Source organism: Schistosoma mansoni (genome assembly GCF_000237925.1).
Source record: "Schistosoma mansoni, WGS project CABG00000000 data, supercontig 0041, strain Puerto Rico, whole genome shotgun sequence".
Lineage (NCBI taxonomy): Eukaryota > Metazoa > Platyhelminthes > Trematoda > Strigeidida > Schistosomatidae > Schistosoma > Schistosoma mansoni.
This window is the reverse complement of record NW_017386027.1, coordinates 191,835-217,273: the sequence shown is the minus strand read 5'-3', so window position 1 is coordinate 217,273 and position 25,439 is coordinate 191,835. Positions and strand designations below refer to the sequence as shown.

The following is a 25,439-nucleotide window of genomic DNA, read 5'->3' as shown; positions in this document are numbered from 1 at the left end:
AGAAAGCTGCAAAGGGCTAGCTTCTGTTGGTCCTTCACGACTCCCTGGCTGGGGTCCGAGAGATGGTGCAACACAGTGGCTAGAGACGTTATCAGATATGGCTCAGAATAGAAGCCAGTGGCGATCCTGCTGTAACTTTCTTTTACTTTCTTCATAAAGAGTAGCTATAACTTTCCTAACTGAGAGAGCTCTTCTGGTTGTACATTTCAGTTCCCCCCATCATTACTCTTCTCCTTTTCTTTTTTTCCTTCTTTTATGTATATACATCATCTTCCTTCTCCTGCCATTCTCATTATTTTGTGTGGTGCATATGTATCCGGTGCCCTTTGTACCAATATATATGTGATTAAATAAATAAATAAATAAGTGCTCTGACGCGATATTGGTAGGTTCTGGGTTCAAATCTCGTGAGACGAGGTTGTGGATGTGTACTGCCACTGAGTAGTCCCACGATAGTACGAAACGACCGTCCAGTGCTTCCAGGTTTTCCTAGGTGGTCTAGTTTCAATTGAATCACGCTTTCAACTATGAAAATACTAAATCTCCACAAAAAGAAAAACCCCTTCTGATACATAATAATTTAGATTATATCTCAAAGTATATTATTTACTTACCAATACTTCAGGCAATGCTAAGATTGTACGAAATTCACGTCGTACAGAAGCTAGACGATTTTGTAACGTTAATTTAACATGATCATGATCATCATTATTATCATTGTTAATGCCAACAGTTCTATCACCATCATTACCAATTTCATCCATATCATTATGATCCTGTTTTGTGATCATTTTAAGACGATCATTTATTATATTTAATTCAGTTAATAATAATTCTATTAACCATATTGCTAATAAAATAATTTGACCTGATATATTTACCAATGATGATTTATTTGTATGATTTAACAATTGATTCTTCTGTTCTATTAAATAATTCAATTTTGATGATAAAAATATTTTCAATGGTGTTAATGTACTACTTATAATACTACTATTATTGTATGAATGGATTGATGTTATTAATGATTTACATTGTTTTATAGATGAATCAATGATACCTGTTAGTTTTTCATTAGTTTGATATTGTGATTGACTAATCAATGCTTCCATAATATCATGATCATCGTTAATTTCATAACCTTGTTGAATTAATGTAGATGGTATAATAGTTGATGGGAAATCTATTGTATGTGTTGTTGATGGTGATGATGATGAGGATAAACGAAAAAAACGTAATGCGATTTGTTCAAATGGTATAGAACTACGAGCAAACAATTTAGCTGCAAGTCCATAACTATGAATGAGAAAAAAAGGAGAGATAAACGACTCAAAAAAGACACTTTTTTAAAGTTTTACTTCATCTGAACTACTGTCAACATGATTACATAGATAGGTGCTTCCGAAGTATTGTTTATGTTATGATGGAATCATGGAGTGAGCAATGCTAAGGTTAGACTGAGGGTAAAAAATAGCTTGATGAGGTAGTGAATCTCCATCGATTGACGTGGTTTGGACCTAGATTACGTATACTCAACAACTGGGTGCCTCGACTCGATATAGTGGTTGGTGATGGGGTATGATAACAGACAATTAAGGAGTGTCAAAGCAAGATAGTGTGATTAGTTTTGAAGTCTTTGACTATTGGATTGAGCAGTGTAGGCATATATAGACTACGTCACCAGATTCAGCACGAATACCGGACCGCCTGCTGCTACCTTGACGTGGTGGTTGAGTTTGTCCATCGTAATGAATCAATCAGACTGTACTGGCTGAAACAACCGTTCTTCAAGGTCCTACCATGTCAGACAAGCCGATTGAAGAATGGTAAGATTGAAAGCAGCAAACTCAAGGTCCGAGGGCGAAGTCGTACTGTTGACTGTACAGAAGTGTGATGGGAGTAAGGTGTTTCCTTCAGATAAACACAATCACTGCTTGCTTCAATATATAAGAAGGAGTAAAAATCATCCTGTGATAATCATAACCAATATAGCATCTAAAATACTAGCTAAATCGGGCGCCTAACTAAGACTTGTGAACTCCAAACACGAGAAAATCAGGCTGGCTTCACACCTGCTCGTGAATGCATCGACCACATATTCACTATTCATTAGGTCTTGGAATACAGGCTTGCTTATTGGCATCCGACAATGATAATTCTTCTTAACTTGAAAGCAGAATTTGACTCTGTAGACAGAGAGGTTCTGTATCACTGTCTGTCATTGAAAGGTGTACCCCAGAAGTACATAAACCTTGTGAAGGCTCTTTACTCGAGCACTACCAGTCGAGTGAGAGCTTATGGCGAACTGTTATCTGACTTTACAACCTCAAGTGGTGTCTGACAAGGCTGTCCACAACGCGCTATGCTGACTAGTACTGGGGATAGTTGAAAGAGAGTTAGAGGCGGCCAAACCAAAACGTGGCATCAGTGCTTGAAGTCACTAACTTCTAGTCTGAGCCATGTTGGTAGATGCGGACTACTTGGTTGGGGTCCACGCAACTATCGTAACCAATGGTTAGAGACGTTGGGTGACAGGCATCAGAATTCATCCCAATAACTCGAATGCATTCACTATTTCGTCATCTTCTAGATCTTTAGTTTTGAAATTATCTTATAATTTTTATTCCGCAAATTCATTCTCTGTTCTCCAATCATATTACATACATCTAGTGTTTTCTTACTACACTGGCATTTATCTCAGCAACTGTGGTGATATGATCTGGCAACTTGAACAGATGCACATATAATAACTCAGGTTTTAAGCTGTCCATAACTGAATGATTAAATAATCTTTATAAGCTGGAAGTTTTAGAATGAATACCACAGTATTTTTCCATTTCAGAATGTTATTGAAAGTTTGCTTGGATGATTTAGATCAGTGGATTAAAAGCTAGAAGTAAATAACTTTCAATCAATTGGGTTGACAGGTCCGAATCCCGCTCCTCCATCTATTTAGATTAAGACAGGCAAGTAATAATTTCACTGGATCTCATATCGAAACAGTATCTCAGAACCGAGTAAATAAGCTTATACTTAGAAGATGAGTTTTTTTTAATTATTATTTATTCGAATACTAAAAGATACAAAACTGGTTTAAAATTATACAAACCACTGTGTGATGAACAGATATTAAACACTTTAAAATCCTTTTCGTGGAAAACAATCTCAAACTCTATATGTTCATCGATTTAATTTCTGTCCGACTCTAGTTTGTTTCGTACCAATCAGAAGAAGAAGGATTTGGCATGCATAACATTGATCACCACCCAGTGATCAATCAATTGTGATTACATCTCAGTCCTACAGGAGGTGGGTCGCGGCCCGAATAGCTCAGTGGTAACGTCTCTGATTGTGAAGCTGAGTCACACGGGATCGAATCCGTCAGGGAGCACCAGTTCCCTCAAGGTTACAGGCACACTTTGCTGACGAGTGCTAAGTAGCACGAAACCCGGATCCAGGGTTTCCTGTTGACCACCATCTTATCTCAACATAGCGCACGCAGTGTCGAGCCACCTAGACTAGTGGCCACATTGCAACTTTATCGATATCATTCGATCATCCCTAAGAAGTACTTGATACGCATGACATTGATCACCACTAAGTGATCAATCAATTGAGAAGAAATAACGTCATTGAGCGTAGGGAATAAGCGGAACTTCACAGAGATAAACTATCTTCTATACAATCGCATAGATGACTGGTCGTTATAAGCCTCTGATTACATATTAGAATACTTAATTACGCAAACATAGGTGTTGAAGATGGGGACTGTTAATAAATTCAAGATAATGACAGTATATTAGGTATCCTGTCTTCTTTTTTAATAATTTAGGAAACTTTACAGTTTCAAAAATCAATGAGAATAAATAATTACTGAATGTGGGACACAGAATGAGTTTACAAGTAAAATTATACTAACTTTCCATTATCAAAATTATATTCCGCTTCACGTATATTAATGGTATCCATTTGACTGGGATCCTTTTTTATGTGTGGAACAAGAAGAAATAAAAGGTTGATTAATCAGTACGACCAATATGAAAAGACAACAACAATGAAGTAATATTACCTGTTCTAAGTAAATAGGATAAAACTGAGAATTATGAGAATAAGATGATGGTTGAAGGTAGCTATCAACAAGGTGTACATGTAATCTTGAGGGAACTAGTGCTACTTGACGCATTCGGTCTCATGTCACCCAGCTTCACTGTTAGAGATGTAACCACTAAGGTATCTGGGCAGCGATTGACCGCCTGTAGGACTAAAATGTATTTATGATTGATCAATCACTAGGTAGTGACCAATGTCATTTATCACAAGCCCTTTTAAGTTATAAGGATGACCTACCAATGAACTCAAGGAAGCTCTAAGGAACTCAGATGGAGCCGAACAGATTCCATCCAATCATCTTTAAGAAGAAAATTACAGGGTCTTGACATGTAGATTCCCTATTGGATAATTATTAAAAACCACTGTATGCAGATCCGGTGGCTGTAAAGATGATTTCGTTTTTACTGAAAACCATAAATACCTGAGAGTTTTGTACTATATTTGACACTGTTTGGAGTAACATTCCTTCTCACTCGTCTTCTGTCTTCACATTTGAAACTTGGAGGGTTCTGGCTTTCGAGTGCTCAAGTAGTACGGGGTATATTAAGAATCTAAGCTCTAGATATAACAAAGTCTTGATTGAATTTCATTGATCGTACCAATGAGCGGAATGAGACGGAACTGACTTGCATTACTGAGATTTGATAGTTGGTCGGTCTGATAATAAAAACATGTGATGAGATATCCTCGTTTAGTCAACACACTGGAAATCTAACTCGTATATAAAATGATGAGTTATTGATGATTTCCGTGCTTAGTCTAGAATATTAACACAGATGTAAACTGACTAAACATATCATGATTGTTTTTATTTTCACTTATCACAAAACTCAAATTATTTTCCAGGTACAAGTTTGTCGTCTTGACTTTGAGATAATCTAAGTATAAGAGCTAGTGATACTACACGGCTGGTCAAGTGGAAGGAGGTAGTACGATGTTCAAATATGAGACTAAGTGGTTTAATGTCGAACTACTGCAAAGATGGAGTACAGACGTTGGATAGTAAAATGTCAACAATTTAAAGTTATCAGACACTAATATGGATTTTAGCAGGATAAAAAAGGCCGTTCAGACGTGGGAAAAGCTGAATTAATGTTCAGTTTTCCTGAAGACCAGGAGAATTTTGTTTTCATAATGACCATACTATCATCCGTGACCACATTAGCTTAGTTAAACTCTACTTCCGTATATCTCTTAAAAAATATAGGTTTTAATCTATGACAGATTTGTTTTATAATCTGCACATAACGCAAGTTTATTGACGAACAAACACGGAACCTGGACGAAATAAAATATCTTTCTTACGACAGTCTCTCATGAGATCACAACACCTTAAAATGTTGACGTTAGATTATAAGGCAAATAGTTTAGCAGATAGACTGATGAAATGATAGATCTTTAACATATTTAATCTATTTACCAGTCTTTCCCGACTAAAGACCTTTTCGATAGGGAAAACTAATACGTGTTTAGATTACAATGTTATACGAGCTATAATACAATGAATAGTGCTCACACTCCTATTACTTAACTTTTTGCAAGTTTCTTTTCTACGGGATAGGGTCGTTAACCACATGTCCAACCCTCCTCTTTTATCCAGGCTTCGGACTGGCAGTAAACCTCAAAGTGCCGCATGTGGGGCAAAGACAGCATTCTTGTAATTAAACAACAAACGGAACTCAAGACAATTGTCAACCAACACCAAAGTTCGAATCTTTAATGTGAATGTCAAGACAGTTAGTTCAATTCTATGGAGCTGAAACTTGAAGAACTATTACAACAATCATCAAAAAAGTACAGGTACTTGTAAATAATTGTCTATGGAAGATACTCCAAATCCGTTAGCCAGACACCATCAACAACAACCTACTGTGCCAAGGAACAAACCGGATTACAACTGAAGATCAAATTAAGAAAAGATACTGGAGGTGGATAGGACATACATTTCGAAAATCATCAGACTGCATCACGAGGCAAGCTATAACTCGGAATCCTGAAGACGAAAGGAAATGAGGCAGACCAAAGAACAAATTGCGCCGGGTATTGTAGGTAGACATCAAATGAAGAAATAGGACTTGGGAACAGGAGAGGTGAGCCCAAAATAGAACTAGTTGGAGTGTACTGGTCGGTGACCTATCCTCCACAAGGGGTAATAAGAGTCAATAATTAAGTTGAATTATTTCATGACGTAACATACCTGACAAAATTGACGCGCTTCATCAAACTGTAGACGATCCAAATAGATTTGCCATATTCTACATAATTCATTCTTCATATTTAATCGAGCTAAATGATTATTACTGAATATCCAAATACGATTAGACAATGAATCACGTGATATACCTAAAGCTCGTTCACAACCAATAATATTATTTAACGGCATTGAATAAACTGCTCGACCATCTAAAGTATTCACAGCTTTAATGCGATCTACATAAACAATGATAAGATGAAATTCTGTCAAACAAATGCCTAATGGTACACCAGGTCGTTCAAGCATATGAATAATTGGATACGGAATAAGTTTTGTATTTCGCGTCAAATTAACACCGCGACCAGAGAATATATCTTTCAGTTGATTTGGATCATCTGTATTATCCGTGGTAGTGGGTAGAGTGGAAACAGCTTCACTTGGAAATGATTTTACATCAATTGGTTGATCATTTGTTGAAAGTTTTGTAAATGGAGGCATACTTAATTGTTCTGTTCTTATGTAACCGAAGTAAACACCTGGACCTAGAATTTTACAATCAAGATTAAAGAGATTTTAAAAAGGATTGTGTAGTCAAAAATGACATAAACTTATTTATCACATACACAGCTATATTATCAGCTTTGAGTTACATCATTTGCGTACGTGATAGTAGTGTGGTGTGTGCTACTTATGTCGACAGACATTAGTAGTAATGTAACACCAATCAAAAGTTGAATAACTGGCAGAAAAAGGTCAAGAAGATCCAGTTGAAAACAGAAATGAAAGTAGAAAGGAATTGTGAACTGGAGGAACCATATAGAGTGTAAAGGACAAATGATGGGAATTCGTAAATGAAGTATTCAGCGTATGGTTCGCATATTTTACCAAGATATTCTGTAGTTTCGTATTAAAAAAATACATTGGTTGACCCCACCTGTATTCTTGTTTATTACAGTAGTACTAACTACCAACTGTTCTGATTAAAGTGGTTGTGAGGAGATAATTAGAACTGTTACCCAACAGTTATTCAAGAAATCCAGATAACTTGAGCTTATATCAACAGAGAAGTATTATACCTGTATAAAAAACCGCCAACCTCATTGAGGTATGTTTATGAAAGCAGTGGTAGGTTGGAAAAGGAGCTAAAAATAACCATAGCCATTTAGAGACCAAAATTAACAGGTCAAATTATTGATTGTTAGTTTGAGTGTAGTACAGCATAAATTCTTTAGCTAAAGCATATAGGATGTGATTCATTTCTGGATATTAGATTATACACTAGAAAACCCGACAATACAGATAAGCTTATTTCGTTGGTTTCCCAAAACTGAAGATACAGCATCATTCTATGACTTCATGAATAAATCAAATAGCATTTAATGACACATATGTATATGGAATTGAAGTCATCATCACATTTCTAACCAAATATAAAAAATCGGTTGATTAAGCTGTCAATTTTTATTGACTGAAGTGGCGAGGGCATGTGTAAGATATGCCCAGACACTGCCTGTCACAACGAACTATGTTCGTTTGAGTAGGAGTAGGTTGAGGAACAAAATTAGAGGGGCCAAACCAAAGCATGGTATCAGTTTATGAAGCCATTGACTGTTAAACTAAGTCGTATTGGTGGATGAAGACTACCTGGTTCAGGTCCACCTGACACTTCAGATGGATGTTTCAAAACATTGGGTCATATGGCTTACAATCAGTCACAGTAGTGATGTATTTAATCTATATCTTCAACTCAGACTTGAACTCAAATATAACTTCGTATTACTTACTCTTTCTCGAACTGTATATTAAAAAGTTTAATCACTTCCACTACCACTGATTCTGTAACTTCGATTAATTTTGTTATTGACCTCAGTACGTAAGTGGATAACGCGCTGATATTTAAGGTAAAAGGTACTGACTTCAAGTTCCAGAGTAAGCAGAGACTCGGAGATGCAGGTTTATCCAGCTGAGAAGTTCACTATTAGCTCCAGCTCATCGATTCTACATAAATTAAAGTCATCAAGATGATCTCAACATAGCCTTTATGAGACATTAAATAGGAAGAATGTATTTGTAAAATCTCAGCGAATGAATTTGAATTAAATCCAACGTTTCGCTTGGCGATCTGGTCCAAGCTTACTATTTCATTGAAAAAGCTTGGACTAGATTGCCAAGGAAACGTTGGATTTACTTCAGAGTCGTTCGCTGAGATTTTACAATTATATTCTTCCTATTTAATGTCTCTCATCAACTCGACGCCCAAATACTGTGAAACTATTCGTTCTAATTTGAACGAAAGTTCTTATATATTAGCCTTTATAGTTTCACATAAAAATTGTCTAGATTAAACAATACAGTTTGTTGAAGTCTTAGCTATACGAAGACTCGAACCCCTTTCTCTATGCTTGAAAACAAATTGTTTTTACTTTGATCACAATTGATTGATCACTTAGTGGTGATCAATGTCATGCGTATCAAGTACTTCTTAGGGATGATCGAATGATATCGATAAAGTTGCAATGTGGCCACTAGTCTAGGTGGCTCGACACTGCGTGCACTATGTTGAGATAAGATGGTGGTCAACAGGAAACCCTGGATCCGGGTTTCGTGCTACTTGGCACTCGTCAGCAAAGTGTGCCTGTAACCTTGAGGGAACTGGTGCTCCCTGACGGATTCGATCCCGTGTGACTCAGCTTCACAATCAGAGACGTTACCACTGAGCTATTCGGGCTGCGACCCACCTCCTGTAGGACTGAGATGTAATCACAATTGATTGATCACTGGGTGGTGATCAATGTTATGCGTGTCAAGTCCTTCTTAGTGCTGATCAAATGCTATTGCAAAATTACAGGTACACCTTGCTGACGAGTGCCAAGTAGCACGAAACCCTAGTCCAGGGTTTCCTGTTGACCACCTCCAACCACCATCTTATTTTTACTTTGAGTCTGCTGTGGTAATATCAACTTATAATTCAGAATGGTGCAACTTCATATTATCCGTTTTTTATATTCACATTTGTTTCAATCTTTTATTCTCTATGTATAAATATCTTAACAAGTGAATATGTAAACAGATTGCTTGAAATGTATTGGTCTAATAGAATATCACACTTAATCAGATAAAACTCATCATCTCATAACATTGTCAAACTATAATTGAAATGAATAATTTGGAATTCATTGATAGGAACAGAACATATTGATTAGTTTTAACTTGAAATACAACTATGTTAGATGAAAATGATAACCCTAACCTGTCATCCAGGCAAATTTACTAGGAAGTTCATCTTTTACACTACGGTAAAGTTTTAAATCACTATATCCAAAACTTCCGGGAAATTCAGTAACTTTGGAACCTAGACAAATTGAAAGAAAATTAAACAAACTATTGATTAATATATTCACTCGAATAATATGCAATCTGTGCAGTAAAATACTTATTACATCACCACAACTTTTAGTAGTTTAGAATGTTGTACGGTAGTATCTTTAAGGTTATGATACAAATATGAGCTGTTGAAATTACTACGCTTCCTAAATGCTTGATCAACCAGTAATGCAACTGAGAAATGACTAGGAATCTGAATGATAAAAATGAATTATTATGAACATAAATCGTTGCTACTTATACATCTATCCGACTGATCCAGACAAGAACATGTAAGTTGAATTTTTGACTAAGAGCATAGTCATTTTACTCTAACAGCGTATCTCGTTTATAATTCATTATCTTGAGATGGAATCCGGATACAGGGACATGAAAAGCCTACACGCTATCACCCTATCAAGTGATCATTGTGAAAAGTCAATGAACAGAAAAATTTTGAATTTTGCAGTAAACCGATCACACAATCAATCATTATCAAAACTGACTCACAAATATAAAGATTACGTACTTCGTAGTGCATATATTATAATCTTTCAATAACATCTTCAAACCCTAATCTTTCACATTAATGCTTATACTCTTACTACTTCTACTGCTATGGGATTTGAATCGAAAACTGCATCTCTGTACTAACGTGGTAGGGCGACTCGAACTGATTTATGTACGAAGTTCTACATTATGACTAACTGATATTAGTGTACAGACCTTGAAGCTATAAGTGCAAAAGGTTACAAGTAGGAGTGTGTGGGTCATTCAACTTTCCATAAACATTTCCTTTCTATATGATGTTTCACACAAATTTATTCATTATTTTATTTATTTGAACGCGTAAATATTGATACAAAAGGGCACCGGATACATATACACAGAGTTTTTCAACTCCCCCATATCCACCAACCCAGTTAAAGCACAGGATATTCTATTTTCTTCCTCTTAATTTTGTAAACAACATCCCCGCCGCGAGAAGGTAGTTAGTAGGACTTCCCTGGCAGTCGTTGTATACGCATGGCCATGTGAGTGTTTTTCGAGAGTGAGAGCTGACTCTCCCTACTCTCGGCCGTACCAGGGAACTTGGAGTGAAATTTATTAGAATAAATTGAACTGCGAATATTTGATCCTCATAGGAAAAAGATTATTTGATGAAATTGTCTAAGTGACTGCTGATTTGTGTTAGATTTAATGATTGGGCTTTTAAACGAATTAATTTCGTCACTACGCAAAAGGGACTACTTCTAAAACTGTTAAATATGGTCCACAAATATATATATTTAGATTCGTTGCAAGTGTTTAGTAATACGTAACTTCAGAGCCTTTCTCACATATAGCGGACTCAAGGAATGAACAATGGTACATGGGGGAACAGAATGGTTGAAATTCAAATCGTAATCAAGCTCTGTCATAGTGATGAGTCTTATTATTCTTAAACGTGAGGCGATTGAAATTAGCGGTTTACTAGACATCGGTTGAACTCAGTAATCAGGTAAACATGGATGAATTCCAATCTACGACGATATAAATATCGAATTAAAACCTCGATTATTGAAACAATGTTCAAACATGTAACTCTGTAGTTCAAAGTTCAGTGCCTAAAGTATTGAATTACAGCCTGAAAACTGATAATGTACTCTAGAAGCTTCACTTAAACATCTTTAACTGTTTTCAGAAGACATAATTGTGTTCTATGATAGTGACGTGCGGTGTTCGAAATCTGATGCTGATATACGGTGTGCTACCCACTATTCCCCAACTGACTACGTGAGCAAGAACACAAGAGTTGGCGAGAAAGTGTATTGGACTACCGAATAAAATGCAAAAATACTCATCCATATATATACCACTCTATCGTTAGAAAATTGACCCATTTTAACCCCAAGAAAATCCACATGACCCTTATGTCACTTCTGATATCTATCGATCAGCCTTTTCATTAGGCCACTTCCAATTGTCACTCCATATCAATTATCTCCTACGGAGGGATTAAAATGGGGCACATTCCTTTACATTTCTGGTCAAAATTCACCTTCCACGTTGAACAAGTTACTATTAACTTTTTTGTGTACAGAAATTAAAAATAAAGAAAACAGCTACTGGGTTTCAGCCGAAGCAACGTTAAGAAATTTAGCCAGTAGAGACAGTATCCAATGCGAAATAGAATAAACAGAAAGTTTTGTAAAATGACTGTGTTCCCATCAATCACATGGAATATTAATATACCAAACAAGACATGAGGCGATACGATTTGTAATGCGATTTCTCTATTTCATTCTCTCACTAAGGTATTAAGGAGTGAAATATTGAAGATGATGGCAACGAAGAGGAAGAAACGTAAACCTCATACAACTAAGTACCAACTGGAAACAAACTTTCTAGTTCGCAAACATTATGTTGACTCTAGACAGTAGGTTTGACTACTAAAATATAAGAGGTGTTGTTGCGAAATAAACAGGTACAAAACTCTGTAACTAATTTTGTTCCTAAGTAACATATATCAAACAAACTGAAATCTAAAACAACAACGATACGAAGAAAACAACTTACCAACAGGTAGTTTCTCATCTGAGTTAAATACACTAGAGAATAGTCCAGTGATAATGGGAAATATAGTTGTATTTTGTATTCCAACAGATTGTTGTTGATTATATTCATTTACTAAACTAGACCTATGACCACCAGTATAAGCATTTATTGCATTGGATATACCAGATGTAGCAGTATTTGCTGCTAGATGAGATAAAATTGAACCAGTTGTTGAACTGTTAGCATTTATCCATCCAGCAAATTGATACATACGACAAGGTGTTGTAGTAAAGACTACACATCGTTGCGGTTCACCAACTAGTACATTAGGTGAACCAGTAGGAAAGCGAATCACTTCTACACCTGTTACACTATGTCCTAAATTAATCATCTAAATGAATGAAGTTGAATTGGACATAAAAATATAGTTAGATGATAGAAATCAGAGATATTCATTTATTAATAACATTAATTATAAAATGTAATATATGGTCTAGGACCATTCAATTACAAATCCAAAATCAAGAAATCTATGCTTTGAATAACAATTGTGCCTTAAGAGAGAGTAATAAATCTCAACATAAAGTCAATTAAACTGTCGTTATAACTTATGATAGTCTTAAACAGAAAAAATGGGGTACATTTTAAGGGAATATATGAAGTCACTAGATCTTAGAGGCACTCAAACATTTTACATGGGACATTTGCAGATATAAGCATTATGTACTACAATAAAGAGTTAAACAGTTTTCATATTGAATACTTGTTACATTTGAAGTACATGAGGTTCGTAAGATTACTAATCATTACATCACCAATCCAACTAACTAAATAAAATGAATACAGAACTAAGAAAAGTAACACGAGGACTTTACTGATAATACAAAAGTCAACTAAGTAGGTGTTAAAGAGTTGGGCCAAGTTAGAGACTTAAACTCAGCTTCATCTATTCTAGTAAGAACAGCCGATTAGTACCACTAGCTACTGACGTCAAGAAATTATGGCTTAAATTGAATTTATGAATGCAACCAGATTTACTGGGTGATACTTGATTAATGAAATACTAGAAAAAGTATTACAATTGTAGTCTTGTTAGTCAGTCTGTCAGACATAAGCAATGTAGGAACAAACATAAATGTGCATTCATTCGGATTGCCAGATCATACCAATACATTCATATGAAACGATCAAGACAAATATCACAGCAGAAGTAATAATAATACCAGTGGTAGTCAAAAACATTAAACAAAGAAAAAACGATTCAGTAGGAAAGAATGAATCCGTAGAATGAAAATTCTGAAATGATCTCAAAACTGAACAACTAAGAGGAGATAAAAAATGAATTCATATACATCGTCGCGGTTGATTACTCCATGTTAACCAAAATCTCCAATCATTGGCTATGAAAATCGTGCGGACACCAACCAGGGCAGTCTGCATCTATCAATATGGCACTGTCCAACTATTAGAAATTTTACTTACTGTTAGTGCTATCAGTTTGGCTGCTCCTAGCTATCTATTAACCTACTCGCACACCAGCGAACATCGCGCGTCGACGCAGGTAAGGCGTCCCCTATGTTTTTGGCGGATTTTCGTTCTCTGAGCTAGATGATTTGGACGTAGAGCTTTCGTTGTTCTTCTGAACGATATCATCAGCACGAACTTCAGGTAAAAGTTTCCTTCATGTTCCAGTATTGCGAGACACATGACAGTATTAGTCATTGTATACCAACCCAGTTGTCTGAAATTTACGCGCTTGTCGCAAGACCTGAAGGTCCTGAATTCTACTACCGGGGGTTCGTCGGGGCGTATTGCTAAGGAGCTCTACACTAAGATAAAACACACGTCCACTACATCCTGGTTTGCAATGGTTATCTTACTAAATCCAATTTGTGGTGTAAAATACAAACTGAAAGTATAGTATTTCAATTATTAGGCCACCGCTTCACAAGCTAAATTACTAATCAAAAATTTGAGCGGTCATAAACAGTAAAAAAGTAAAATGTCCATCTTGCCTGGATCCAATACTGTTCAATAGTTCCTGAACTAAAAAAGCTATCCTCGTTAAACATAAGCATTGTTTCAAAAATCAGTCCATCATTTGTACCGATTAAAATTTCTTGTGTAGATAATTCATTTACATTATGATGATTCCAAGCTATAGAGTCAAACAAATGATCCTAAAATGCAAAATCCAACAGTAAATAGATATATTGAGTAAAACGTTGAAAATAATATGTGATTTCGTTAGTAACTCTATACAAATTAGCATGAGTCGCACAAGATTTCTGAAGCTAACTAGAAAATTATTGGAAAGAAAACCGCATCAGATAAAAAGTAATAGATTAAAAGCTATCACGCGGTTCGTCACTGAAATAACAGTTGCCAATTTTTAGATAACGTTTTCCAGCTCCCTAATTAGCCTGTCAGTTTTGGCATTTTGCTAACGTTAATATACCTTCACAATTGATTGATCACTGGATGGTGATCAATGTCATGTGCGTCAAATCCTTCTTAGTGCAGATCGAATGATATCGATCAAGTTGCAATGTGGCCACTAGTCTAGGTGACTCGACACTGCGTGCACTATGATAAGATGGTGGTTGGTAGTTAATATATCTTTCATAATCTGTTAGAAAAAAACTTTGTTAGTTTATTTTGTTAATACTTACAAATCCAAAAGTCTATAAAAGAATCAGACGTTCCTAGGCTTTTAAGTTATTTATCACGTACTTGGTGTTAACATTCACTTTAAATCTGTGGCTACTGATAGTACCTAGTTGCACAAACAGTAGATGGAGTGAGGTTGGAACCTACAACCAAGTGCCTAGAATTCGACACAAATAACCACTAGATCACCGTTCCATTATTTTTAGATCATTTACTCATTATCAACTTATTACTTTACAGAAACATTTTACAGTCGATTTTATTACCAGAGGTGAATTTCCCTGTACGTAAACATAAACATTTTATGTTATGTGCATTTTCCTTTAGAGCCAGAAACGACCAAATGGAAGGTCTTGACAACAACACTTCCGGAGACTTTCGCACCAAGATCAAGGATTATCTAGTTTGATGTTTGGTCCACTTTCTGCCTGAATACAAAAAGGATTACAACGAAACCAGATAAATGATTTTTGTGCTGACATAAAAGTAGTGCAATTCACGAAAAACGGTAATTTTTAATAATCATGCTAGAAAGTTTGAAAGAGAATTCAACAAACTCTAAACAAGCACCTATACTCGAAAACCTAGGCGTGTTAATATATGATCTAACGAAAAATGATAGTGAGACTTCTTGAGAAAAGCATAGCACATTGGTCTTAATTAACTTTCTAGTGTAAGAATATTATATATTTTCACCACATCAAATATGATATACGAACACTCACTTTTGTTTTGTTTAATGGGCGAACCTTTTTCATACCTTTATTGATATAAAAATTTGTGCCAGACTGCATACTTATTACAGTATGCCAGCCCATAGGATCCAGAAAAATATTATGAACTCGGTCATCTGAAAGGCGACTAATTTCAATTTCTAGGTATAAATGAAAATGATAACGAAAATCCCAGTCTCATGAAAAAAATTTTACATGAAAGATTCATTAAATATTAGGAAACAGCAAAAACTAAATGAACATTTGTACAACGGTTCATTAAACAGTGGTGCAGAGTGAAAAACGATAATTTATGTACGTGGAACTATTGTTTCGAAAGACTAGCTTAAACTAAACCATGAGTGCATACAATGGGGTAATTCTTTTATTATGTAAGTTTATGAGTGTTTGGTAATATCTTTAGTAAACACAACTACACAAGGACTTTAGTACTCTAATTTTAAATTTTCTGTTTTTGTAAGAGGTAGGAACTACCTGATCTTAACAAACAAGTTTACGTCAAATTGGGAACTCAGTATGTGCTCTGATAACAGAAATGTCAAACTAATAATCAACCATACATAGTACTTGAAGTGATACTTTGTTAGGAATAAGTTCACATAAATTAACAAACGAACCAAAGCAAATATATTTCATTTTTTAAATGACTACCCGAAATCTTAATTCCGCCTGTAGCTGTTCTAGAGTTACTGCCGGTCCCAAGCCCGGGTAAAGGAGGAGGGTTGGGCATGGGGTTAGCGACCCCATCCCGTAGAAAAGCTAACTCGCTAAAAAAACGCTAACCAGAAAAAATAATTCAAACCATTTAAACTCTGCCCTGGGAGTTGAAGGAATAATTATGACGTCTCATGATGAAAGCCGAAATTCTTCGGAAGTCACGAGACCGATGCACCTTCTAACAACCAGAGCAACACTCTTTATAGGTACATGGAACGAAATCTTCGAGTAGCAAACCTAAAACCATGGAATAATATCATCTATAAGTACTTCTTAGTGGTGTACGAGATAGAAGGTGAAGATATATGTAATAATCAGAATATACAACCAGAAGAACTCTTTCAGTTAAATAAGTTATAGTCACTTTTTATGATCTGCTTTTTATGAACTGCATCAGTTTGGGCACCTGGGCAGTATCACAGCCCTCACACAAATCGAATGAGATTTGTGAGGCGCATATTTATCTGGTGCTTCCTTGTACCAATATTTATGTGTTCAAATAAATAAATAATAATAACTTTTTATGAAGAAAGTAAAAGAAGGTTGCAGCAGGGTTGCCACTGGCTTCTATTCTGAGCCATATCTGATAACGTCTCTAGCCACTGTGTTGCACCATCTCTCGGATTCCAGACAGGGAGTCGTGAAGGACCAACAGAAACCAGCCCTATGCAGCTTTCTTTCATACCACGATACCATGACATACACTGACCACCTCTCCGCTTTTTCCAACCAGTCCCAGAGTCAGCAAATAATGCATGACGTGGAATTCTCTGGGACGACATTCGTAGAACATGTTCAAGCCACCGAAGTCGGTGTTTCAAGATGGTGATACTAATTGGATTATCGTCTCTGCGCCCGAACACACGATGCCGAACCTCTACATTACTAACATGGTGTCGCCACTGGATGTCAGCAATCCTTCGGAGACAACGATGATCGAACACAGAGAGACGTCTAACATCCTCAACTCGGAGAGGCCAGGTTTCACAAGCATAGAGCAAAACTGTTCCCACCGACGTGTTGTAGATCCGACCTTTTACAGGCAGACTAACATCACGAAGGCGCCAAAGGTGGCCCAGATCGGCATAAGCCACTGTGGCTTTCATTATACGTGCATCGACCTTATCAGTCACGCCACCACCAGCACTTATGCAGCTACCTAGATACACGAACTTCTGGACTTTTTCAATCTGCTCACCACCTAGGGTGAGTACATGATTAGAGTCCTGCCAGTCATGTAAAAGTACTTTGCACTTCGAAAGTGCAAAGCACATACCGTACCTACGGACTAATATTTATTTATTTGATCACATACATATTGGTACAAAGGGCACCGGATACATATGCGCCACACGATACATATTTTCTAATGACTACCCTAAATATTCGTGTAGCAAACCTAAAAGCATGGAATAATACCGTCTATAAGTACTTATTAATGTTCTACGATACATAAGGTGAAGATATATTTGCTGTTTTGAAGTCAAAGTACTTCCATTTATTAACTGTAGAACCTTGACAACTACATTGGAGAGACACATAGAAAGTCATATGAGATTATTAGTCCCATAGCATTAAATATCTATTGTTTAAAATGAATGTTTAGATAGCCATTTCAGAAAGGCTAAAGTGTCATTAAAAAAACATGTATTATGATCATGTTATTCATGTATTGTTATTTCACTTTCCCTAGCATATACACTAACAGCAATTCTGCACCATAAGTAGGAACTATCCACTAACTACTAGTGAGTCACTGTAGGCAAAAAGGATAGACCCCTTTTAGAAGAAACAATATAGAATAGTCAAATTATTCTATCTCTTCATTTTAATCTGTCTAACAATAACGCTTTTTTGAAGCAGCTATCACACAGTTTGAGGACTAAAGTCTGTTTTGACAGATAAAAAGTAAAAATGCACTTAGACCAGTGAAATTAAGATCTTGAATCAAGTCAACTAACGTTTCTCAATAAAGAATATATACATACGCAGGAACAAGATAACTACACACATAATCTTATTGTTGGCAATATAACAGCACGAAACAGTGTAATACTGACTGAAGAGTATAGAGCTTATTATGGAATTTTTGTCGACAATCAAAAATGCAAGGTTAAATTCGTGTGTGAATAAATATATGGTAAAGAAACGAACCAGATATATTGTAAGGAGGAACAGTGGGTGTTCTTATTAAGGTATTTTTTGAAGTAGCACCAACCAGGTAGTTGTTGCAAACTTGCAAATTCGTCAAGGAATTCACTACTCTGAAAAAATAAACAATCAGTAAACTAAGAGGATGTACCTGAACCACTGGGCTGAATCGAGTGAAAAAATACCATCATGTGCGAAAAATTCAGCAGACTAAAAAGGGTTTGAAAATGTTAAAAAAGGCCTTCAATTACAGATTGCTGTTCCCCAGAATTTAGAGAACCCCTCTGCATAATGTAGCGCAATAACCAATTAAGGCGGTTCAAACTCCTTCAGTATCAAGGACAGGAGTCCAATCCACCTATATTAATCCTAGCAGTTTATGGTACTTTGACCATTCAATTTCTCTGTGAATGTATCAATAAAAAAGGTGCTGATATTGTGTGGTCTGTTAGAGTATTTCAATAGTTTACTACCCGATGCGAGAAACCAAACTCCAGATATAAACGATTTGATCTCGGTTTTTGAACTTTCTCAAAATTTCTTCTCAGATGATTAGTCCTGAAAAGAAGGAAATGATAAGACGTATTAATGAAAAATCATCCCTCAGTATACGGTACTAGAATTATATCACTTCGTAGTCGTGTTAAGGTAACGGATATGGGTCGAGGCGCCTAAGTGTGTGTTCATACAATAGGCCAGTGAGATCTTACATTATTTTTTCTCTTGTCACTGGACTTTTTCCAGTGTACCTGTTTCGCATTCGGGGCAAAGAGTCATTGTTTGAGTACCACATTTCGAAATGCAGCTTTTGAGAATTCGAGTATAGTAACTCGAACATTTCTTCATCCAAGTAACAAAATTACTCTGGGGCCTTTGCCAGAGCCAGCTTCAAGGGTGCCATTAGTCCTAAAGTCGTTGACTTTTTAAATCCCTTAGGTCTTTATATTCATTTACTTCAGCGAATTCCTTCTCATTTATGTAGTTATATCAATCATCATAAATATTTATTTCCATTACTAAATTATTTCTGAAATCAACTCCTAATGACAACCCATACATTCATTTAACCAGTGAATTTAGGTCGTCCTGAAGTAATATACTTTATGATATTGAAGATGCCACAGGTATTATAGTTCAACAACACTTCAACCAGAAACAACTTCGATAATTGAATGGTGCTCATCCAGTGAAATCAAAAGTCAGAAGCGAGGAGGTTCGAGGATATATTTGATAGGTTATCAATACATCGAAATGTGAATGATGTAAACGGGCTAGCGATCTCAAGAGAAGTTGAGCACCTCGTTCCCACTCGGGATCTGGTGGGGATGCATGACCGAGCGCCTTCAGTTACGTGAGTCCGTTAGAACTAATGTTGTCAGCATTCAATGTCGAACACTTACAGAGCTATTTATTTTGGAGATTTATTTACCTCTACAGATTTCTGGGGTAGTAATAACCCTAGGACGTGGCCAGCCAGGAGTTTAAATCCAACGAGGTTATTGTTAGTAAACACTTCTGATAGCTTGCTACGTTTAGCAGAGTCTGGCCGTCTTTCCTTACTATAAGGGAGCATGAGGTACAACATAGTGAGACAAAGTACAATCGAAATTTCGGTTCCTCGTAAACTTCATCGTTCTTTTTAACGTCTTTTCCAGCCATCCTAGAAAAGAAAAATAGAAAATGTAAGTGCATAAAGTGCGTAAAGACACAAAGCGAGTGGAAAAAGGCAAATAAACGCATGCACCTGCAACAGCGTAGCAGTGACTTTCAAGGAATTTTTTCCCCATTTGTTTTAGAAAAAAAGTTAAATACACCCATATGAGCAATAAAGCATTTCCTATTTTCTTTTGGAACAAACATATAGGTGTAAGCATATTATAATTTTTTTATTATATATAATACAAAGGGAAATCGAGATAAAACAAAGTGTTAACTGGTGTTTTACGTGCTTTAGTCGTTTAAATGTTCTGGAAATCTTACTGTTCTTCCAGAACGCGTTGTCTTAAGTTTATTTTCATATACTGCAGAAGTATCAACGCGTGTTAGCTGTTGGATGAGGTATTATAAGTGTGGTAGCCGTGTCGATCGATTTTACACTGCTTTCATTCGATCGATACTGATGCTTTCGTTAGTGCCGTTCCTATCGACTATATAGTACTGAGATTCACGCTGAAGAACTTTGAAAGGTCCTTCGTATGCTGATTCGAGAGGTCGTCAATGTGAGTCTCGACGTACGAAGACATGTGTACTATATCGTAAAACAGGTTGAACGAAAACATCAGTTGACCGCGATCGAGTGGAAACAGGTTTAACTGAACGCATTGCATTTGTAAGCCTGCTCGTGTAGGAATTTAGATCCATATTCATTGAAGAAAACGAAGGATCCACGAATTCTTCTGGAATTTGAAGTGTCGTTCCGTAAAAGAGTTGAAATGCAGTGGATCTAATGTCAGCCTTCACTGCATTGCGGATACCTAGTAAGACGAGCGGAAGAGCGTCTGTCCACTGTGAAATGTTTGTAGCTGATAGTGAAGCTTTTAGTTGTCGGTGAAAACGTTCTACCAACCCTTTAGCTTGTGGGTGGTAGGAGGTCGTTCGGAAACGAGTGAATCCTAATAGTTTAGTCAGACAACGGAAAAGCCCAGATTCGAACTGGTGTTCGCCCTTTGTATTGATGGTTGAAGAGCAGCTACCCATCGTTCGACAAAGGCACGGGCAACTGTTTGAGCAGTAATGTCTTTATAAGGTACTTCCGACCATCGAGTGAAACGGTCTACGCACGTTGAAAGGTAAGAGTATCTATCAATTGAATCTGGATAGGGTCCTACCAAATCCAGATGGACGTGGTTGAAACGAGCATCAGGGGTTTGAAAGAGCCTAAGGGACATTTTTTGTGTCTAACTACCTTAGATTTCTGGCAGCTTACACAGGAGCATGCTCACTCCCTCACGTCTTTATCCATACCAGGCCAGCTAAACCGTTCTGCTATGAGCTTGATGGATGCACGAACACCTGGATGAGAAAGATTGCGCAACGCATTGAAGACGTTGCGTCTATAATGTTTTGGTACGATTGGTCGATCTTTACCTGTAGATGTGTCACATTTTAAGGTTTGCTAACCTGTTTTCATCTGTTTATTTGCGTAGTTTAAGTGTTGTTGAGGATAACTCGTGCTGAAGATCAATGTTTTCTTTTTGAAACCGGGCGAGTTCCTTGAAAACTGCTCAAGGAACTCATAAGAGACAAGGCGTCTGCAACTACATTGTTTGCTCCAGAAATGTGTTGTATATCTGAAGTACACTACGAAACATAGTCCAGTTGTCGAGACTCACAAGGTAAGTACTTGTCTGAAGGTGAGCTTCAAGAGAGGGTAAGGGGTTCATGATCAGTAAAAAGTGAATTCTTGACCTTCGATAGTGTTGAAAAAGCCGTACAGCACAATACTTGGCTAGGAGTTTCCTACTGAAAGTGCTGTACGTCAATTCAGTGTCTAGCAACCGTCTCGAGAAAAATCCTAAAGGTTGCCAGGAGTGGTTAACCCAAAGTTGTAAGACTCCTCCGATTGCTGAGTTGGATGCGTCTACTGCGATACTGATGGGTGCTTGAGTGTCCTGGTGTGCCAGTATGGTTGCATTTAGCGATAAGTTCCACGGTTGTGGTGTTGTCCAGATCAATGGGTTTCACATTTCCACGAAGCTGGTAGGTCAAAGATTTCATAAGGGACGCACATTCTGGAATGAACCGTCTATAGAAACTTAGAAGGCCATAAAATTTTCAACTGCTTAATAGTGGTCGGCTCATAATAATCCAGAATGGCCGTCACTTTGCTTTCTAGAGGTCGGATGCCTTGCGTATCAATACTGTGTCTTAGGAAATCTAAGGAGTCTGTTTCGATTCAGCATTTCCGAATGTCTTTCAGTAATGCCATACTTTTGTAGTCGTTCGAACGCAATGTCCCGGTGATGGAGATGGGATTCTACATCAGGAATTGCTATCAAGCAGTCGTCAACATACGCATGTACGAAGATGAGACCTCGGAAAATGTCATCGATGAACCATTGAAAAGTCTGGACAGCATTTCTTAGGCCAAAAAACATTCGCGAAAACTCATAGAGTCTAAAAGCAGTGATGACAGCGGTTTTTAAAATATAGGTTACAGGTTTTAACCAAGTCAATTTTTGAAAAGACAGTTGTGCCTTTCAATGCAGCTGTCAAATCGTGAATGTGAGGCAATGCGTAACGATCGGGAATGGATTTCACATTTAAACGCCGATAATCACCAGTTGAACACCAATATTTACTACCCTTTTTAGGGACCATGTGAAAAGGAGATGTCCATGTGCTGTTTAATGGTTGAATTATTCCTAACTCTATGATGTGGTTGAATTCATTTTTGGCCAGCTTTTCGGCAGTCAGTCGGAGTGCTTTCGAGAATACAGGTGGTCCTGTAGTTGTTATGTGATGTGTAGAATTGCTGGTTGCACACGGTAATTTCGGTTGCGGTTGGTACATCCCAGAGGACTTATCGAGTGATGGTTGTTCGAATTGGTCCATTGTGTGACTCATTATGACTGAGGATAATCTGCAACCGAAAAAAGAAGTGACGCAAACAGATAAATTAGTGTTCCCGTCTACCAGCTTCCGTTTGCACGTATCAATGAGTAGATTGTAGTGTCGTAGGAGGTCTATACCAATGATTGGCAAAGAAACATCTGCAACCACGAAGATCAAATGAATGGGTTTGCGTAAGCTGACGTTAAGGTAAACGTACATTTTACTATATGTGGCGGATGGCTTTCCACTTGCCGCCTGTAAGTTTGAGACAGACTCGTGAAGCCGGTCGTTAGAATTTCCAGGAAGAACGCTAACGTCTGCGCTAGTATTGATGAGGTAGAGAATCTTCGTGATCACATCTGTGACCTAGAACAGATGGCTATGTTCGCCGGCTACGGTTGTCGCTAACGCATGCCGGCTGGGAAGTTTCCCGAATTGTTTTTCGTGTCGGTAGATTTGGAGTTGGGATAATTGCAGGGTTTTCTACAATTTCTAGAAGGGTTTCCATACTGCTTATTATACCAGCACCAGTCAGGGTTATCCGTCTATCGTCTATCTATAGACAGATCGCCTACGTAAAGTGTGTAGTAGCTCACATTCAACTGAATTTGTTCATATCTAATTTGGCGAAGCCGTTTTGCTAACCTATTTAACAGACAGAGTCATTGGTACAATAAGAACCTATCTATACTATTGTGCCCTTATTATATACTCTTGAGCATTGTTTACTGCCTATGCATATATTCATTCTGCTAGCCCTACTATTAATCGCTTAATTGATTCGACGATGTTTTTCTTAGAATGAAGAAATCTTGGCATTGGGAGATTTCGTAGTTTCTAGGATGCGGTCGGCAGATACAATCAGATGGTTTACGGCGTTGTTTTGAAACGAGATCAGCACAGCTTAAACCTGTCGAAATAGTTCGAATAAGAAAAATTGTCTTAAGAGGCCATCATCGGAAGTTCTTTGACCAATAACCTCTCTCATTCTTAACAATATGTCTCTCGCAGAACCATGTTGCATGTCGACATTATTAGGCAGTTGATCTGGCGTTATAACTCTACATTTCAGAATGGACCCTTTTAGTGTTTCGTAAGTTTCCGAAACATCAATAGTTACACATACTAGGTATGACGTACCTGTTGAATTCACGCGGTAGTGCCATTACCACCCCGAAGAATTGTGCGCGTGGATCAGGCATGCTGAGCTCGTAGAAATCAGCCATTACGTAGCAGATCCAAGTTTCAATACTGTCCGGCCAAAAGGGCATTAGCTGAAACCAGGGTGGTTTAAGAGTCTTGACCTTAAGTAGCTTAGGGGTCTGTTCTGTCATGGCGAATATAAAATATAGGGATAAACGAGGCTAAAATATTCAAAAATCGAGACGAAATATCACGACATACAAAAACCAAAGCAAAGCAATGATTTATGAAGTTCCAAAAAGGAACAGACCTACAGTTCATAGGTGAGTGTACCAGATCACTTTAAGCTCCCTAATGAAGATGCCACAGGTATTATAGTTCAACAACACTTCAACCAGAAACAACTTCGATAATTGAATGGTGCTCATCCAATGAAATCAAAAGTCAGAAGCGAGGAGGTTCGAGGATATATTTGATAGGTTATCAATACATCGAAATGTGAATGATGTAAACGGGCTAGCGATCTCAAGAGAAGTTGAGCACCTCGTTCCCACTCGGGATCTGGTGGGGATGCATGACCGAGCGCCTTCAGTTACGTGAGTCCGTTAGAACTAATGTTGTCAGCATTCAATGTCGAACACTTACAGAGCTATTTATTTTGGAGATTTATTTACCGCTAATAGGTTCATCGAAACCGGTCATAATTGAGGTTAGTGGCTTATCCTTTGCCGTCGGTAGGGAAGATATTTTATTTAAATATTCGAATAAGGTTTCAGCTATGACAATGTCATTTCTCGCCTACATCAGAAGAATTTCTTGTTCTGAAGGTGGCAGGATTATGCCAAATATGTAAATTCGCATATTAACATACAAGAACAATCTTTCAGAATCATTTTCACAATTAATCCTCTTCTTAACAAAATTCTATTTCTATTTATCAACGTTTAGCAGGCATTCTTAGTATGTAAAAATATACAGAAATTACTGGATTATTCACTGGCTCACTTACTCGGATTACCTCTCTAGGAAGAGTATAGGCCACCAACTACCACTCTTCATACCACTAGGTCCTAGGCAATCATTTCCAAATCTTCTCAGCTGTTGTTCATCCTTTTAATGGCCGATTCAAATTCTCAAAGCAGTGTGTTCTTTGGTCATCAACTTAACCGTTAATCATTACGATCCCATGTTAGAGACTGCCACGTGGTACAGTTGCATGATTTCTCAAGTATCTGTCATTATCCACTTATAACATCTTTTCATAA

At 37.2% G+C, this 25,439-nt stretch overlaps 1 protein-coding gene across 1 annotated transcript in view; it reads right to left on the bottom strand.

Annotated features, from left to right (window-relative positions):
* Window positions 1-18,668, bottom strand: part of Smp_142210 (vacuolar membrane protein related) — a gene marked incomplete at both ends in the record, with an annotated part of 40,262 nt that extends 21,594 nt beyond the window's left edge. Inside the window, 8 exons of the mRNA XM_018790651.1 lie at window positions 615-1,296; window positions 3,920-3,981; window positions 6,308-6,846; window positions 9,555-9,656; window positions 12,227-12,596; window positions 14,221-14,385; window positions 15,601-15,749; window positions 18,629-18,668. Coding sequence (XP_018646050.1) covers window positions 615-1,296; window positions 3,920-3,981; window positions 6,308-6,846; window positions 9,555-9,656; window positions 12,227-12,596; window positions 14,221-14,385; window positions 15,601-15,749; window positions 18,629-18,668 — 2,109 coding nt within the window. The remainder of the gene's footprint in view (window positions 1-614; window positions 1,297-3,919; window positions 3,982-6,307; window positions 6,847-9,554; window positions 9,657-12,226; window positions 12,597-14,220; window positions 14,386-15,600; window positions 15,750-18,628) is intronic.
* Between the last annotated feature and the right edge of the window lie 6,771 nt (window positions 18,669-25,439).